The sequence below is a fragment of the Bemisia tabaci genome, chromosome 10 (genome assembly GCF_918797505.1).
Source record: "Bemisia tabaci chromosome 10, PGI_BMITA_v3".
NCBI lineage: Eukaryota > Metazoa > Arthropoda > Insecta > Hemiptera > Aleyrodidae > Bemisia > Bemisia tabaci.
In genome coordinates, this window is record NC_092802.1 from 39702992 (window position 1) to 39722183 (window position 19192).

General features: G+C 37.8%; 1 protein-coding gene across 4 annotated transcripts; it reads right to left on the reverse strand.

The window, feature by feature from the left end:
* Positions 1-4: 4 nt before the first annotated feature.
* On the reverse strand, positions 5-19017 carry RhoGEF4 (Rho guanine nucleotide exchange factor 4). 4 transcript variants are annotated; one of them, XM_072305177.1, is made up of 9 exons: positions 18787-19017; positions 11474-11606; positions 9952-10082; positions 8342-8750; positions 7025-7188; positions 6264-6539; positions 4155-4298; positions 2945-3052; positions 5-1652 (listed from the first exon to the last, which is right to left on the reverse strand). In XM_072305177.1, the coding sequence occupies exons 2-9, from the start codon at positions 11580-11582 to the stop codon at positions 1476-1478; spliced, it is 1518 nt and encodes a 505-aa protein (XP_072161278.1). In that variant the 5' UTR covers positions 11583-11606; positions 18787-19017; the 3' UTR covers positions 5-1475. The 4 variants fall into 4 exon arrangements, with proteins under 4 accessions (XP_072161278.1, XP_072161277.1, XP_018905490.2 ...); XM_072305176.1 differs by lacking the exon at positions 18787-19017 and adding an exon at positions 13210-13239; XM_019049945.2 differs by lacking the exon at positions 18787-19017 and adding an exon at positions 13124-13207.
* Between the last annotated feature and the right edge of the window lie 175 nt (positions 19018-19192).

The following is a 19192-nucleotide window of genomic DNA, read 5'->3' on the forward strand; positions in this document are numbered from 1 at the left end:
TGAGTCAAGAGAAAAGTAGAAAAAATGTATTCTTCATAATTTTCATGATAAAACAGAATGTGTAAAATTTTTGTTACGATATGAAATAAAATTTGGAAAGATAGTCTTTCCATAACAGATAATCGTTTTGTCAATGGTGTGTAAGTTTCCTCATTTTCCCAAGGAAATTTTTTGGGCGTACAAAATTTAAACTTAAGGGAACAGGGATCAATGTTTTATACTTCTTTTGTTTTCTATTGGAACAATTATACGCGTGTTAACCGATTAAAAAAAATTGACTCAAAATGATCATAAAATAAAACATGAGAAAAAAGTAAAAAAATAAACTCAAAATCATCATGAATATTTGAGTTAACACCATCGATTGTAAAAAAAAAAAAAAAAATACAGAGAAAAAACTAAGAATTTAAGACTTTCTGTACATGTAACAAATAATTGAATCAATAATTTTAAAGGATTGGAGTCAAAACAATCGTGGAAAAATTGAGTGCAGGGGATCATAAAAAACTGATAAAGAGAGGAAATGGCCTGCTTGGGACTTTATGAAGTCTCAAATAAAATCAAACAATGATCGTAAAAAAATGGAGGAAAATCGATGCTATAAAAATTGACGAAGAGAAAGAACTACACATTAGAAATATTAAAACTTCTCTGATACAGCTAAAAATTCTGCGTTTGATTAAATTTATCCAAACCTTGAGTTGAAATAAAATAAAATTCAATGTCGCATCTTCATCTGATGTAAAAATGAGAAAGATAGGCAAAAAAAATATCACAAGAATAAACTTATGAACTAAATAAAAAAAGTGATTTTAACTTGGACTGTTAAAATTCTTTTTCCATTAATTGAGAACAGAGATCTTCAAGATGATTCATAACTGTTACAACAAATGAAAGGAAGACAAAATCGATTGGGCCACTGAGATCCATCATTAATTTTGAACATTTGAAATGATGACAACAGGAATAAAAATATTTCTGCGCTGAACCCAAACAGTAGAACTGTCAGCTGATATCATAGGTCTGTATATGTATGAATCAGATTTGAGCAATTTTAAATATAAAAATTCAATGAGGAAGAAAATTTAAAAAATTGACTTAGTACATCGCATTTTCAAAAGTGATATGACTGCTTTACGAAAGAAAAAAATCCGAAGTCCAAAGTGAATTGAGCTTAAAAATTTCCAGACGAGCGATTTTCTCACACATTTCCTGAGACATCCCATTCATCTGAGCCACTTAAATGCCAATTTTTAATTTAATTTTCCAGAGAGAATTGCTTTGCAGCAAATTTCCTTACCTACAATAAGAATATCTACTATCTCCAGATTTTCCAAACCTGTATATACCTAAAATTTGCTTGCGTCTCCTTCAGAGTTGAAAGATCCAGTCTACAAAAATGGCAAGCCATGGTCAAAAATTGAGCATTGAGTCATTAAAAAAAAAAAAAAAAACATGTATATCTTGAACAGTAATTAAGCGTCTCGTTGGAAAAGAACGTAATTTTTCACTGTGTTCCCGAAGTCTGCGACAAGTTTTTTTGCACTGGCGTAGTATCGTTGACTCCAAGAGAAAATATTTTCATTTTGATTTGCTGCTGCATCAGTGTCATTAGCTTTTTGTCCATTGGTTTTAGCGACGCTCTTTTCATTCTGAGAAAAAAAACCAATACAGTCAAACAACAGGGATTCACTATGAACTTGCAAATAGAGTTAACCATTTTTTTTGGTGAGGAGACTAATACTGTCTGGATAATGAAGCAGAAAAACACTTCTGTTACAATCAACGAGAAAAAAGATTTTAGCCCAAAAAAATTTAAAATTTAGTTGGAAAAATTACCAAAAAAATTCGTCTGAAAATACAGATAGGATTATTCAATGTTTCGAGTTAAAAAAATGTTGTTTTGAGAAAAAACAATTGGTCAAAACCTCTAATTTTCATGTTCAGGGTTCCAAATTGCCAGATTAAACGATGAAAACGCAACTTGCAGCCCTTTGTTGGTGCAGAAATGACTTAAACTGCTGGTACCTTATTCTGTGGAATATGGAGCATATTTTTTGTCTGATTCTAAGACCAAACTCGACTGACATCTCTCCCCTAAAATTTTCTAATGTGCCTTTCCTTGTGGATGATCATATAATTGGACTGCATTTTGCAATTAAGAATAACTCCATAAAAATACGTATCTACAACAGAAAACTGATTGCACAAATGCCGTTTCTAAAATAAGTAAAAAATTGTAAGACTTAGTCCAGTTCTTTGCGGCGTTTAAGATGAGTATCTGCCTGGAGTGGAGAAAATGCCCGATTACGAGCCCCGGCGGGCGCTTGAAAATGTGGATAAGCCCCCCAAAATTTGGAAGAGGGGAAAATTTTGAAGGGTTCATGGTCGAAAATGAACGAAAAACAGAAAAAAAGTCATCTTTTTTCAGATTGTTGGGAAATATTCGGGAAAATTGATGAGAAAAATGTGGAAAACCGGCGGGCGGGCGCATGAAAATGGGGAAGCTTGGAAGATTTTGCACCTCTGGTTCTGCTTCAGGTGAAATTTTTAATTCTTTCCTAAACAGACGGATTTGAATAAAATGAACCTAACACCACCAAACATTGCCAAATGTTCTCTGATATTTTAATTTTCAAGCAAAAAACTAAGCAACGCTGAAACTTGAAATCTTGTGCTTACATTCTTCATGACCTACGGTAAGTTCTCAGTTTTGAATGCTTTCAGTAGTTCAGTTCTCCAATAAAAAAATAAAACATGAGATAACTAAGAATTGTCAAACCCATCTAGCAGTTAAATCTGTTCGATCCGCATGAGCTCTTAAGGCTAATTAATTTGTTTCTGCATTGTAGAAACCTCATATGCTAATAAAGAACTACTAAAGATAGGGAAATTATAATCTTGGAATAGTTAAAATAATGGCTTTGAATTAACGAATATTTACCAAATAATTGCTGCTGCGGGCAGAGATGCAGTTACCATCCAACTTCATGAGTTTCAGCGGGTTAGGGACACTTGGGCAAGCGTTCTGCGGAACGTGATTATTTTCCTCCTGGAAATCAAACTTCTGATTAATTACTAGGTCACAATTTACGCTAGTTCGATTATTTTGCATAACTCTGATGCTTTCAACAATAGTTTTTTATTTATCTTGAAAGTTTGTTCATCTTGTTCATTTTGCGATCATTTTTTTGAGAAAAAACACTAAATTCACTTGGAATGAATAAGAGTTGCAGATGTTTCAATCAAAAATGTTGACATCCACCACCCTCCAGTTTGTTAAAACATAAAATAATTCAAAATCAACACATGCATTTTTAATAATTTATAGTTTATTGAAATATTTTCTATTTCGTTTGAAACTGGACTTGTATTCCTGCAGACAATTTAAGATCAAATTTAATCAAGTGAAATCATGTATCTTAATTGCCATGTCTCAAAATTTTTGATGTAATTACTTTTCCAACAGCAAACAAATCAACGATGCAACTTAAAATTCTTACAGAGAGTAACTTCAGAATAATAAAGAAAAAATTGGGCACAATTTCAGGCCTTGAAAAAGACATTTTTCTGTTGAGAAAATAGAGTGCTTCAGACAATTTTGATGTGAAACTTTCTGGAAAACATGTACTGCAAAGGATTTTGACCCTGTCTAGCATTCTGTTCAGAGCAAAACGTATCAACAGACAAGGTGGCCAGCAAAATTTCATTTTATCCTTCCCTGACTTCTAATGAATTTCCTGACCTACTGTCATCGGAAACACCGGAGAGCGCTACCCAGTTAGCACAACAACGAGATCAACTGGCCTGTCACGGATCCAATTTCTATGTGGAACCCAGCTCCACAAAAAATTCCCTGACCGTTGACGAAATTCCCTGACTAATCCCTTATTTTTCCCGGTCGAGTTGCATTCCCTGATTTTACCCAATTTCATGGGTCCCTAGCCACCCCGAACAGAAATAAAAATATTATAAAAATGATGAAATTTATGAATTAGACTTATAAGGAGCGACTAAACAGGGTATGAAATTAGGCATTAAAGCACATTTTCCTATGCGAAAATTTCGAGCGAAACACATCAGCCCATTGCCATGCCATTCATTTTCATTTTCCTGGCTTTGTCACGCCATTTAAATCTCTAAGGAATACTTACAGGAATGGGCCCCAACATTTTCCTCTTCCGACAGAGACGGTCGGTTTTGCTGTCGTTCTGGGTCAGAAACTTGTTCAGATCTTTTCGCCTGAGTGGAAATCGCGAGCTGCTTTTCTTGCGAAGCGTCAGAAGATTTTCTTTATACTGAAAAAAGAACAAAAAGTAAAAATAACGATGAAAATAAAGAGGTCCAATGAATTAGCATCTGTTAACGGATTGTTTTGACCCTCGATTTGAAAAAAAAGTTATTTGGAACAATGGAAAGAGTGTTTTAGGCAATTTTTTAAGTCCATGTTAACTACAGGCATATCTCATCATAACGTTTTCGAGAGGGAAATAAAAGGAGGAAAGCGTTTCCAGTAGACATTATATGAAGCAATGCTGTAAAGAGAAACAATGAGCCAGGACTTGACTAAATGAACTCTATTTCCGGGAATTTATTTTATCCAGAGACAACAACTGTAATGTTGATACTTTTTTACAACATTTCCTTTTTTGACTTTTCCCTGACTTTTGAGAGTAATAAATTTTGTAGCGAACAAATCATTGAAATTGATGGACAAAGCTATAGACAAAGAGAACAAAATAAATATGGAGGGATCCTATTAGTGGAAGCAGGTGGTTGCAATAGACAAAGGAGGTAGGTAATAGACTAACCAACAGCAACCCACGAGAGACCCTATAGTTGGTCTAATATTTTCTCTGTTATTCTTTAGGAGCCCCCCATTTCAACCAATAGGATCACTCTATACTCCCTGTGTCTTCTGTGTCTATCACTTAGTCAATTTCAATGATTAGGCTGCTGGGCATTTTGAGGAAATATTTTTCTCAGACTTCTCTCTGTTTCCAACGTCTCGGGAAAATTTTGGCTTCTTATTACAGAATACATTTTTCTGTACGCAGGGTGTCTAGCAATTTTCGAATTAAATAATTCCCTGACATTTCCCAGACTAAAAGGAAAAAATTCCTAATTTTTTGAAATGTTTGAACTGATTAGATGTAAGTAAGAATTTTTTTCATGTTTTAGAAATATAATGTTATACCTAAATAGAGCAAAATATATGACGCTTAAACTAGTGCGTGATATTTTTGCCTCATTTTTAAAATTTAAGACATTGGCAGAAATTCTGGTAGAAATTTTGGTAGAGATTTCCGCAAGAGTAAAATTCGCAAAAGATTTTCCGGAAATTCCGTGGTTTTTGATTTCCTGACACCCAAAAAAATTCCCTGACATAACCCAGTTCTCCCGGTCGCTAGACACCCTGATAACTCTCTTGCTTTATCTGAAAATTTCATAAGAAATATTTCCGGACTTTTTTCTTTGATATTTTAACGGACAGTTTTGGGAAGAAATTTCGGATATTTTCCCTGCCAAATTGAAAAAAATCCCCAGATACTTTGGGAGACACATTTCTCTAACTTTTTTTGACACTCCGCTGTTTCCCCTGAATTTTCCACGACTCTTCCAGGGAAAAACGTTTCGTCATGTTTCCCTATTTTTCCAAATAACTTAAAGGGAGTTAATTTCCCTGACATCTTCCTTTTTTTCCTGAAACTTGTGGGAAATTTTGTTGCTAATTTCCCCTGGTTTTTTCAAAGAATATTGATTTTTTTTTTTTTTGGAGTTTGAGAATGTAAGTTTATTGCAGTAAAATACATTTATCAATTAGACGAGACATATTGCCTTCCTTACACTCTAAGAGGGTGCCATAATTGATTATATATCCCTCTGAATTCTACTGATGGTTGGTGTAAAAATTAACCTAAAGACTAAAAAAGTCAACTTGCTTTCGCAAAAAAACGAAAAGAAAAACCCCATAATTAAACGGGGAAAACAAAACACTGCGTCCGCTGAGTTTTCACTCTAAAAGAAGAATATTGATACAATCAGATTCAATTCACATTATTGGAAGACATTTCCCTTGCTTGATTTATCTTAGTTTGGTTCCTGATATACTGGGGGAAAACATTTCTTTCCTTTTCAAATTTTTCCCCAAAAAATTCTCCTGAGCTTTCACTTTTTTTCCTGAATTTTTCTGTTTTTTCTTCTGAAGTTCTCAATTTTCTCCAAAATTTGTTTTCCTCAACAATCTCTGTTAAAGTTCTCACCTCATTCCGTGTTTGATTGATAGCATCAACCCATTCGTTGAGCTCTTCCGTCCCGTTCTGCGAGAAGAGAAGAATCGAAAAGTTCTGACAAGATAATTTGAAAAGCCCCCGACTTAGGATCGGCTCGACAAAGCACTTCTTCAGCGGAAGGAGACAGCGGCAGCTGAGGGAATTTGGCTCCGCAGTTTTCGATTTTGACCATGCTTTGCAATAGATTAGCGAATCACTCAGAAGAATGAAGTACCTGGGATTGGCTTTTTTGCTATTTTTTGAAACCTGAACAGCGAAATAAACAATTAATTCACGAAAATCTAACATGCATCAATGAAAACATCAAGTAAGTACACTAAAGATGTAATTAAAAATTACAATTACGAAAAATTTCCAAATTTTGACAAATGTTGGAAAATTAAATGATTTGCATAAATAGCACCTTTAATATGCCTAAAAAGATGTATAGAGACACTAATATTAAAGTATGTATTAACTTGGAGGTTAACTTTTAAATTTTACATTAGCTGTTGACTTGTGCTTTGGATGGGAAATTGAAATCCACGTTTTGGACAAAAAACGATTCAACATTCAAACCTTCTCTCATTGGTATTTTCTCCTTTATTTTCATTTTCTTTTGTTTCTTCTCTCTTATTTTTTCCTCCTGTTTCTTCATTCCCTAAACAGCTTATCCCTTTTATTTTTCCCTTCATTCTTTTCCTATTTCCTTCTTCTTCATGCCTCATTTCCTGGATATCTCTCCAACATACCTTCATTAAACTACCCTCCTTGACAAGTCGAACTCCTGGTTTGACGATGTTCAATTTTTGATCGACAAAACTCCTCTGAATTGCGATTAATCTTTGGGCAACTTCGTGGTCCTTGATGCGGGAGTTCATGTGCTCGGTGATTTTCTCGATTTCATGAAGAGCAGCTGAAATGGAAGTAAGAAAGGATTTTCACATTGCTCTTCCAAAAATTAGTAGCAAAAAGGAATTTCTTTCCTCCCAGCATAAACCGTTAAAGCATTTTAAAAGAACGTGCAAAAATTGATCAAATGTGCAAGTTATGAAACGCTTTTTCGTTCATTTTTCAATACAATTTATGTGAAATTTACGTTAAAAAAAGTATCAGACGAAAATTGGCATTAAAGTTTTGTTACATTCTAATAATCACTCACATTGACAGTCAGCACAAAATAAACGACTTAATATTCAACACTGACAATTAAAATTTTGGTCAAAATTCTAAAATAAAGCGATAGAAAATTTGTAAACAATCAATGTGACGATTTTACATGAAAAAGATGTAAAAGAGTTTCCTAACTCAGATATTTTGACAGTTTTTTTTAAAGAGTTCCCTCTTTGAAATCTACAAGATTTTATTTTTTTAAATTTTTTACCCTTTTTTTACAGCCAATGCGCCCAGTTTCTTTTTTTCAGCTTGAAACTGTACAGCGTAACTCTAACTTAATGTAAGAGGAAAAAAATTTAAATAGAAATACTACGATCCATAATATCAGCATCTGAGGTTGAATTCAACGGGTGTTTTTAAGTACATTTTGCATTAGCTTTTGTTACTTTTTACACCCTTGCTAGACACTACTAGACCAAATTAAGAAAATTCACAGCAAATTTTGACAGGAACTTTGGTTAGTATTCCTTCAAAAAATGAAAACATGAGCAAAAGCTTACAACATCACAATCTAAGATACTGTGCTTATATAAGATACTTATTGTGCTATAAAAAATTCGGTTTATGACATCATCCGGCACCGTAATGATGCCCATGGTTTCTTCCATCTTATTTTCATCTGAGTTCCATGTTAATTACTAATTAGCCAATGCAAATGTGTGTCTCTGTGACTAATGAAGGCAAATGTGTCACCACCGCGGTTTGCGATACCTCGGTTAATATTGAACGTAGAAAGTTACTGTTTAAGTTTAGACATATGCTATTACTTTTAGTTGATCTCCTAGAATAAAGCATCAAAACTCAATTCTACGACAAGTGGAACTGACCCATTTTTCTTTAGAAACATAAGACCAGGATACAACCCCTTTTTGCTGACAAAATATTCAACTTACCTTTGAGAGAAAGGTAGTGCTCATCAGACTCCGGAGTGTTACTGACTATTTCGTAGAGAAGCAGCTTGTATCTTGGTAACCTCTGTACTGGAGTGATAAGCAGCGATGCCAACTTTGTTCCAACTTCGGGACGTCGCTCTTGGACACCTATAAAATCTTTCAATTTCGGACTCTCTTTCATACTTTCCTCTATCAAATCTGAAGTGCGTTTGTAATTGTACGCATATACAAAGTAGATCTTGAAGTAGGGCGCAAGTTCCAAAAAAACAGACCCGATGTCTTTCTCCTTGAGCAAAAGTTGTTGTAACAGCTCACTGTTTACGTTGAAAATAGCGTCAATGTCCCCAAAAAGCGATCGGATACCAGGAACGGAGACAAGTTTTGACTCCAGGAGCGGGGGCTTAAAGAACTGCGGACATAAATATGAAAAATATTAGTAATTGTTGGTATAGTGCTGCTGAACAGCACCTGAGCACTTAGCATAGGAGATTTAAATCAATTACTTCTGGACATTAATTTTTTGACTTGAATCCATGGTGTCTAGAATTTTTGATAATGCTCACTCCCTGATTCGTACCTTATTTTCAGGAGCTCATTCCTCATAAAAAACAGAAACTTTCTCCAACTTTCTCGAGATTATCTACGGGAAACTATATAGATCTTTGGAGTTACATGAATATCAAATTTTTTTCTTGATTCAGCCGATCCCTTGGCGAACATTCAAATTTTCAATTCCAAGAGGGTTTCTGAGATTATACTATCTGGTCACTGAAAGCGTCTTTATTTTTATGTTGAATTAAAGTTTCACTTGCGTCACTCAAGAAGTTAACAATGGCAGCTCAGGTGTATTACCAGAAACCTGAATAAAAACAGGTACCTAAAAAATCCACAAACTTTGAAAACAAAATGATATCTCAGCGGAAGAAGAAGGGATTTCAGGTTTTTGGAACAGATTCCCTGATTTTTCCAGATTTTCCTCGAAATTTTTCATTCGCTTATGACTTCTGGTTTTTTCCGTACCTGGGCACCATATGTAATTCATCAGAAAAGACAGATGTATACTACAAAATCAAGTAAAATTAAAATCAATTGAACACATTCAACTGATATGAGCCTAACTACATGACATACTGTCTACTTTTCTCTGCAGTTTTATTTTTTCAACAGAAAACTAAGCAAGTCTGAAACTTTGCATTTTTTCAGTACATACATTCTTCATAATCTAGAGTAAGTTCACAAGAAGCTCAAAAGCTTCAAATAGTTTAGTTCTTTGTTCAAAAAATAAGACATGAGAGAAAAACTTGGGCAAATCTAATGCAGCTGGGCTCCTTATGGTTCAATTCGTTCAATTCCCCAGCAAACGATTGAAATCGAACAATTTTGTCAACGCTCGAAAACTTTTACGGTGACATAATTTGGATGATTTCCCGTTCTTTGCATTCCAAAAACTAAACACTGATCTCTGAGGAAATCAATCTTTCACCTTCTGTTCTAAAATCATTTGACCTTTTCATAACATATAAGTCATCTCTCATGAGTTACCTCTTTCTCAGAACTTGCTGTTTGGCAACCTTCCTGTAACTTAAACATTAAATAGAGATAATTTTTACCTTGCGAACGAGTTCCAATTGTTTCAAATAACTACTCTCTGAGCTGATCAATTCTTGAATAGCATTCTGTTTCCTTTTGGCAGCTTTTTGCTCTGCATCCGTCAGTATGTGCTCGTCGAGTGCTTTCAAAACTACGTTGGACCCAGAAAAAAAATTCAGTATCATATGCATTACAGCATAAACAGCACATTAACAGAGAAACTCCCGAACCTTGCTTTGCAACATATCAGACTTGCTGTCATACTTCAATTTTTAAACAAGAAGTTACTTAATGTCAACTTTTAAAGACTTCTGCAGTTTATTTTTCTATTTACAACGAAAATTCTGGCAAAACTTCCAGGAGCAATGTTGATTTGTCTTGAAAAAAATAAAATGAGACTTCAGGACAAGACTTTAAAACATTGCAAATGAGATACATCATTTGGGAGTTTTACTGTCTTTAAGGCAATTCTATTTTGGATGGTTTTCGTGAGGGCAATAATAGATTACTAGGGGGCTACGCCCCCTGGCCGCTACGCGGCCCAACCCCCTGAAGCCGCTCCGCGCCATCAATGGGCCGCTTCGCGGCCCTATTTTTACCCTCCTATCGGTGTTAGTTTTATTTTTCCCCTAAAAAATTACGAAATGAGGTATACTTTACTTTTAGAATGAAATAATTTTTGGTTTTGATGAATAAAGAAACAAATTTTTTTTTTGAAGTCTAAAGGACGCGTTTTGGAATGACTACTTGATGAAATATTGCAGTAAAACAACGAACATTGATAATCAGGTGATAATTAAGAATTTCGGGTAACGGGGATCGAACCCACACCATATTTTAAGTGGACGCTTCCGACGTCTTTGACGACTCGGCTACCGCTCGTCTTGAGGAAGAGGGGGCGAATCTTGAGTAGATAAGTGTAGAGCTGATGCGCAGGCTACCCAGCTACTGCGCAACCTCCTCGACCACTGCGCATCCTCCCGCGCATAGCGGTAGCAGTCTCGGAGCATTCTGAAAATTCACTCACTTTTATAACGTGATTGTAAAAAAACCTGGGTCCTATTTCCAAAATCTGAATAAAGCGGGCTCATCCAGGGCCAATTACCCGTCGATTACCGCAAAAAACTTGGAAATCGGCCCGGTAGAACGCTCAAACGAACTATGACAAAAAATATAAATTTACATTGTTTAAATGGGAGAATTCGCAACTTTACCACTTAATATAAAAAAACCTAGGCCATATTTTGAAAATCTGAAAAGAGTTGGCTTATCTAGAGACAATTGCCCGTCTATAGCCGCAAAAATCATAAAAATCGGTTTTGTAGAACGCTGGAACTAAGCGTTACCAGTTTCGCAAAATTAGGAGGCTTGAGAGCTTATAGTATAGAGAAAGTATGGCCAGGCAGCAACAAAACAAAAATAGCGATTTTCCACACTTTTTCAGTACTTCCAGACCGCCCTGAAAAAATCAGTCCTATAACCAGACTTACCCAAAATTCTGGACTTGTAGACACTCTGAGCATGAATAATTGCTTGACTTACCTTTCTTCCTAGTTTTAGTTGAGAGTATGTTCTTCTTATCAATGACCGAGCGCAATTCCTTGCTCAATGGAGTTTGAGGATTCACATTGTAGATTAAAGATCCGTCCATTTTACACACACTATCTGGTATGGTCTACAACAGAGGAGACAGAATTTTCATCAGAATTAAAATGGGGCAGTAAAATGTAGATGGTGAAGACAGTGATGGAACTTGGACGAAATTACTATGACTATTGAATATTATGAATATTAAGTTTACTATCAACGAAAATTGGTCCCAATTTCATCAAACCAAAAATTGCAATGTGTAGCAATTTAATCGCCATATAAGTACTGCAATTTTTAATGCGATAATATCTCGATATATTGCCACTGATATAATCGCAATAACCAACTGATAAAATCGCTATTTATCGCGATCACTGCTACTTGGGGTGCGGCTTTAAAAAGCACCAAAAAAGATAATTCGTACTTTGGCACAAACATTTTGCTCTTGTGAATACCTCTTCATGCTAGTTTGATTCTGATCAAGAAGTGGGCATTTATGATAGATCTCATTGAAAGGAGCCTTACATATACAAGAGGCTACTATTTCTCAAATTTGAGTCAAATCGGGTTGTGGCGTTCGCCCACCATTCTCCAAGTGAATCTGATTGAATATTCAGTATTCCATTCAAACAAGATTACATCCAATCTGAATCGTGCTGAAAAAATATGTCGCAAAGGAGCAATACAGTGACAGTTCCCAAGATGCATAACTTGATTCGAATTGAGAAATACATGTTCAATCTACATTGAAATACTCATAAAAATATCGACGGTGAAACTACCAGACCACGTATCTCGTTTGCGGTGTTTAAAAATCTCCACCCACATTTTATTTTTTTGAAGGAGATCAAATCAATATCATTCCTTACAATTTTCACAGATTTTTCTCCGCACAAAGAGGAAAAATCGCGGAAGTTTTCACGATTTGACGTTGAGTAGTTTTCTATTTAAAAAATAAAGTAAGACAGGAAGTCTGCGACGTCGCAAACCGAGATACGTGGTTTGGTAGTTTCACCCAAGGTACACTCTACTACAGGTATGGACAAACAGGGTGCCGAAGTGGCAGCGCTGAGAAAATTGGCGATCGAGTGACGTATGAAGTCGTACCGTCCATTTGCCGCGCAGGTCTTCTCAGTCGTACTCTCGATGCTGTCAAATCTACGCGTTTTGACGACTTTCTAAAATTCCATTTGTCCATACCTGTAGTAGAGTGTACCTTGAGTTTCACCAGCGATATGGCTATGAATGCAACAGATGTGTGCCATTCTACCTCATGTCTGTTGGAAACCATTCAACTTGATAAGTAAGTAGATAGTTTTCAAAGTGTCTCAGGGACGAAGCTTCAAAATTCCGACATTCAACATGCAGGATTTGTTAACACGCTCTTACTCTTGGCATAGAATGATATTCTATACTCACGGAGGAAGAGGCTGACAATGGGCATAGGCAGTTCGAAAGCTATCGACACATTACAGACACCTCAAAAACTGAGGCTAGATTCAAAATGATACTACCTGAAGGCCTAGAGGAGCTGCGACGCATGTAATAAACAGAGATCCTACAAGCACATAAAATAACTTAAATTATTTCGTCAAAAATTACCAGGATCATCCAGTAAAATTAGGAATTGTCTATCACTATTTACTATCGGTTTATTTTGAGTTTTGTTTACTTATAACTTACCTTACATTTGAATGAGCCATGTTAAACAACAAAAAAATCAAAGTTTACACTAGGAAGGCAAGCTGGCCGGATTCAATAGAAACGTAAACAGTAAAACTCCTAATTAGGTACATATTGTATCGGAGACTCTTTCAAGAAAAAAAATTTCAATAACCTGAAATAAATTTTGTCATTCAGAAAACACATGCATGTGAGGAAGCAGCACAACTCTAGTAATAACCAATTCGAAAATCAGGAAAAAAAAATATCACAGTTGGCATCCTTCAAAAATTTAACCGCCAAACGATGGAACAAAGCAACACTCAAGGCACTTTAAAATACAGCATACAGCATTGTCAAATTTCCTCTATACAACAGGGCCTTTTGGTTGCCAGAGGGGGCAGCCCCGGTTTAGGGCCTCTTGGTTGCCAGGGGGGCAGCCCCGAGTAAGGGCCAATTGGTTGCAAGGGGGGGCAGCCCCGAATCAGGGCCTCTTGGTTGCCAGGGGGGCAGCCCCGGGTAGGGCCTCTTGGTTGCCAGGGGGTGCAGCCCCGAGTCATGGCCTCTTGGTTGCCAGGGGGTGCAGCCCCGTGTCAGGGCCTCTCGGTTGCCAGGGGGAGCAGCCCCGAGTCAGGGCCTCTTGGTTGCCGGGGGGGGGGGGGGGGCAGCCCTAAGTAAAGGCCGCTTGGTTGCCAGGGGGGCAGCCCCGGGGTAGGGCCTTTTGGTTGCCAGGGGGGGCAGCCCCAAGTAAAGGCCGCTTGGTTGCCAGGGGGGCAGCCCCGGGGTAGGGCTTTTTGGTTACCAGAGGGTGCAGCCCCGAGTCAGGGCCTCTTGGTTGCCAGGGGGAGCAGCCCCGAGTCAGGGCCTCTTGGTTGCCAGGGGGGCAGCCCCGAGTAAGGGCCAATTGGTTGCAAGGGGGGGCAGCCCCGAGTCAGGGCCTCTCGGTTGCCAGGGGGAGCAGCCCCGAGTCAGGGCCTCTTGGTTGCCAGGGCAAGCAGCCCCGGGACGGGCTTCGTGGATGCCAGGGTGTGCACCCCGGTTCAGGGCTTCTTGGTTGCCAGGTGGGGTAGGCCCGGGGCAGGGCCGCGTGGTTGCCAGGTGGGGTATCGCCCTGGGGCTTGGGCCCCTTAGATGCCAATACGCATTACATTGTTGAAATTCGTACCCAGTTGCCTTGATCAATGATTTTCCTTCAATTGGCTGGGTATGCAAAATGACTGTCGTGATGCACGAATAGTGGTATCAGAATTTCCCATTTAGATTACATAGTGAGTTGAAGGCGCTCTTTGGTATTGCGCTTTACGACGATGGTGACCACAGAAATGTTTAGAATTTCGTAGTCTTCAATCAATGTTTAATATTGGACTTATTCTTATTACCAATAATGCACGTTCCAAGATTCTTGTTGACTCCTTGTTGAAGACTAGGTTTTTTATTTGTATGTACAAAATCAACCTTTCAATTTGTACAAAAGATTTAAAAGTAAACATTTTTATGACTTTCAATGAAAAATAAGCAACGCGCGGGATGCTAAATAGCGCAAGCATTATTTAGGCACTTTCACAAGGTATCTTATAACATGAATCGTAAGTAAGGAGCCATATTGACCGAGGCGCCGATGTTATGTTGTCTGTCTCTAGACACTCCTAAAATGATCAGCAGTCTTCCTATATCAATAGTGAAACTACCATACCATGTATCTCGGAAAACCTGATTTTTCAGGGGAGCAAAAAACTATATTCGTCCCTTATTTTTTATAATTAATAGGTAATAATTCTTGTAGGTAGAAACGATAATATGCTTGTTACCACGCCTTGAACATTTTTGAAAATATAGCCCCACCATTAAGAAAATACGGAGAAAAAGCCGAGGTATGTGTTTTGCGAATGAGCAAGTAACACTATTAATTACCTCGAGATATGTAAATTTCGAATTAAGGTTGTGAGCCTGTTATATGAAGATTTTGCTCGATTTCAGGCTTAGCGAAGTGTCATATTGAACGGTCGTGGAAGTCTGCAGCGTCGCAAACGGAGGTAAGTACAGTAAAAGTTCGTTAAGTCGAACTAAAATTAAGACGAAAATCCGCTTAAGTCGAAATTTTCTTCGGTCCCGCCACGTTGCATACATAGAACAACGTTAAAAAAACTACGCTTTAGACGAATTCGCGAATTTTTGAGCCGGGTGGAAAGCCGCTTATGTCGAAATTTTTTTCCGAAAAATCCGGATTTTTACAACGAAAAACACAAAAAATGCGCAATATAGACGGGAAAAATGTAGAAAATGTCCGAAAATTGAATTGTTTTTATGCTTGGCGTTGACACTTGACATTACGGAACACTAACTTCACTCATTGCGTCATAGAAAACACTGATTTGACTAAATTTCATTGATTTTGGCTTAAAACTTAAAATTATAAAGAGTAAAAAGTTAAAAAGAGTAAAAGTTAAAAAGCGTTAAAAAGTTAAAAAGAAACAAAATCACTTAAAGAAACCGTTAATTTTTAACTGCTTGTGGCGATTTATCATTCCGGAAATGAGCAAAGATTATTCCAGATTTTGAATACTGGCTATTGCGCTGTCGACTCCTTCGCACTGACAAAAGAATTTACGCAAATTGTCCACAGCTAACTGGGCATCTGCTGTAGAAATCAGTTTCTGGTCGGGGGTGGCTAGATCCTCTTCACCATCATCCCCGGTGTCACTTACTCCCATATGGGCTTCGACAAGATCCTCAATTGCCGCTTAAGTCGAATTTTTCATTGGTCCCCAGACAATTCGACTTAACGAACTTTTACCGTAGAACGTTGTTCTGCAATTTAGCCATCGTTGTATTGATAATAAAAGAACCACGCAGTGGAGATCAGGAGGTGTCAACTACGGATGATCTCTGGGAGGATACGATTGGCACGGTTTGTGAGGGCAAGGATAGGGAGGGGGGGATTTTGTCATATTTTTTAATATTTTTTCTCACGACGTTTTTGGATGAAAATGTATACCTAATGTCTTGCAAGAATATGAGGGTTTGCTTGTTTGTTTGTTTGTTTGTTTGTTTGTTTGTTTGTTTGTTTGTTTGTTTGTTTGGTCCAACGAAGAAATGTATACAAGAGATTTTTAGTAAAAATGAGGAAGCGCCAATTCCATGAGGGAAAGAAGAAAGATCAGTAAAACTCTCTACACCTTTTTGATGTAACAAGCTTTAATTATCTTTCAAGAAAATCCCATCTTGTTATACCTGAACCGGATGAACCTTTTGATTTGCCTCATCTAAAAAGGCTCTTCGATTTTTTCTGTGTACGATAACTTCGCGGCGACACGGGAGTGCCGCGGTGCTTTGAGCTACCACTTAGCCAAGGAGGTGTTGCAGAGTATCATACGAGATTGAAGGCACCCCAACTTATCATGATGGATGTCATCTTTCAAAGCTATTTTATTCTTGACTCGAAATAAATTTTTTCTTGACGGTAAACTCGCGAATGTTTCTGCCTTAACCGAGTCACTCTTTTCTCTAAAGAAATTCAAAAATTATATTAGAAGTTATTAAATACGGATGCTAGGACGTTTTTGGGCTACCGCTCTATTTTTGTGCCATGGTATCTTGATTTATTTTCCGAGGAAAGCTCCGGACTCTTAAAATATGTCTGTCATTCTTAATATGTTGGAGCGCCTTCAATTTTGTATGATACTGTGCTACACCTCTGTGGTGAAATAGTTGCTTGAGGCGCCGTGGCACGCTGCGGCGCGGCGCGGCGCCTACAAACCTAACAGGGATACTACACGCACTGCGCAATGCGTGAAGTATCCCTGTTAGGTTTGTAGGCGCCAATGCGCGACTGCAGGGCTCGCGCTGGCAATACGCCGCTCCGGCATTTAAACTCGCGGAGTCAGCGCTTTTAATATCATGATTTTGAAATGTCCGCACACTCGGCATGGATTATTCTCATTTAAATCGATAAAAAGATATGTATCAAAGGAAAATATACTGTGAGTGTTTTGTAAATGTTAAGGTGTTTCCGTGTCAAATTTAATGATTTTCAAAGCAGTTTAATTTTTTATTTTATATTTTGCACCTTTACAGTGCTGCAGTGTAGTGTACGCGCAACCAAACGCTCAAAATTGGACGTATTTGACTCTAAAAAATCGAGGGGAAAATGGGTTAAAACCAAAGATTGCGTGCTTCTCGTCCCCCCCCCCTTTTATTCATTTCTGTGTGGCTCCTTTCAACACATCTACGGCTCATTGAGATTAATATCGATTCCATGAGGTCCTACGGAGATTTGACACGTTAAGCTGTACAAGCTCATAGGCTTAGCACGGTTCCCGTTTTTCCACCGGAAATTTTACAATTATAGTTCAAAATACAGGTCACGTAGGTTCTCAAATCCTCTTAATCGTTGAGATGATTATTTTTTACCTTGTCTATGCCTCTAGAGAGGCCCGTAGACATAGCAGCGTTCTCGTTTTTCCACGGGGGAGGAGCCTACTGCATTCCTCTCGAATTATCCTGTAATTGCAGTGGCGAGGTGTGAACTATCGATTATCGATATTTCCCCATTTGAAGCTGTCGTAAAGAATCGATTATTACGAACACCTTGTCTATCGGTCCTTTTCCATAGGTTTAAATGGCAGATTAATCGATGTATCTTAAAGCACGCCACGCCACTGCGTAATTGTATGAGGATTGTTCCTGCAACTTAAGAATGGAGACTTATTTCTTTCTTTGGTTCATGATTTCTTTGTGTTTTTTATTTTTTCAGGTTTAAAAAGCTCTGAAATCGTCGCAAGCTCGCAATTTTATAGTTTTTGTTTAAAAAGAAGAAAAAAACCAAGTGTGACACCATTTATCTGCTCAGATTCCATAGTCAATACATTCAACGAACCTGCCAAGACAATGCTGACGTCGCGTCTCAGCGTTGCTCATCGTTTTGTTTTGAAATTTTTTTGACGATGACTTCAAATCTATCATATCTGCCCCCGTTTTCAAAGGCTTCGAAGTCTTCACTGAGCGCCTGGGCGATGCTTGAACACTGGAAAAAAACACATTGGATCTAGAGTCCAGACTCATAAAAACATCGACAAGACAAAGTACTCTTGATTCAATCAGAATCTAGCTTAAATCAAGAACCGAGCCTTTTAATTTAAGCGGATTTCGTTTTGATTCAAGCAAATATCCGATTGAATCAAGAGTATTTTTTCTTGTCAATGTTTTCAAGAGTCTGGACTCTAGCTCCAATGTGTTTTTTTTTCCCCCAGTGAAACCAGGGATTTTTCAGTGAAGTCCGCAAATATTTGAATGTGTTTCTTTGGAGATTTTGCGGCGTTGAAGTGGTCCTTGTCCTCATTTGTAGCGAGTATGGATATCCAAGTCCCTTCGACTCCCAAACCTGTCGAAAATTACCACAAAAAAAGCGTGTGATTCCTTGAACGCTCTCCAACGTCTTTACGTTAAGTTTGACCCGACCTCTGCTTGTTTTTCAACTTCCCTGTGAACTTGCAAAACCTCATTTACCCATAACAGTCTCAGCCTTTGCTCAAAGACTACCGATGAATAAATCATTCAAAGGAACTTCTAACAAACAAAATACCCATTAAAGTTAACGTACTTACCTCATCATGTGACTGTGTAGAGATATTCCTCCCGTGTTGGGGCCGACTGGTGTGTCGACTAAAACTGTCTGGCAGAGAATCAGTGCTTTTACTCGGCTTTGTCAGCACTTCCCATAAATATCCAGTACTTCTCAATCAGAAAATTTGGCACTCCTGCCGTACTTCCAGGTGACAGAATCATGAAAATTCCGAATAATCGAATTTCACCGGATAATCGCGACAGAAATGATGAAGCCACGCAGGGGCGGACTGGTAGTCGAAAAGTTAGGAGGAGACCTAAATGTAAGGGCCCCTCCTATCGTTCGGGGGCCCCTAAGAAGGTCCGGGGGCCCTCCCCCGGTAAATTTTGAAAATTTCACACTTTTTAAACACGTAGGCATTATTGGAGTTGGATTCTACAGTACTT

What these genes read in the sequence shown, in the direction of transcription:
- RhoGEF4 (XM_072305176.1), bottom strand. An exon ending in GCACTACCTTTCTCTCAAAG is followed by an intron (nt 7,189 to 8,341) that starts GTAAGTTGAATA and finishes CTTCCATTTCAG; the next exon opens with CTGCTCTTCATGAAATCGAG. An exon ending in AGGAGGGTAGTTTAATGAAG is followed by an intron (nt 6,540 to 7,024) that starts GTATGTTGGAGA and finishes TTCGCTGTTCAG; the next exon opens with GTTTCAAAAAATAGCAAAAA.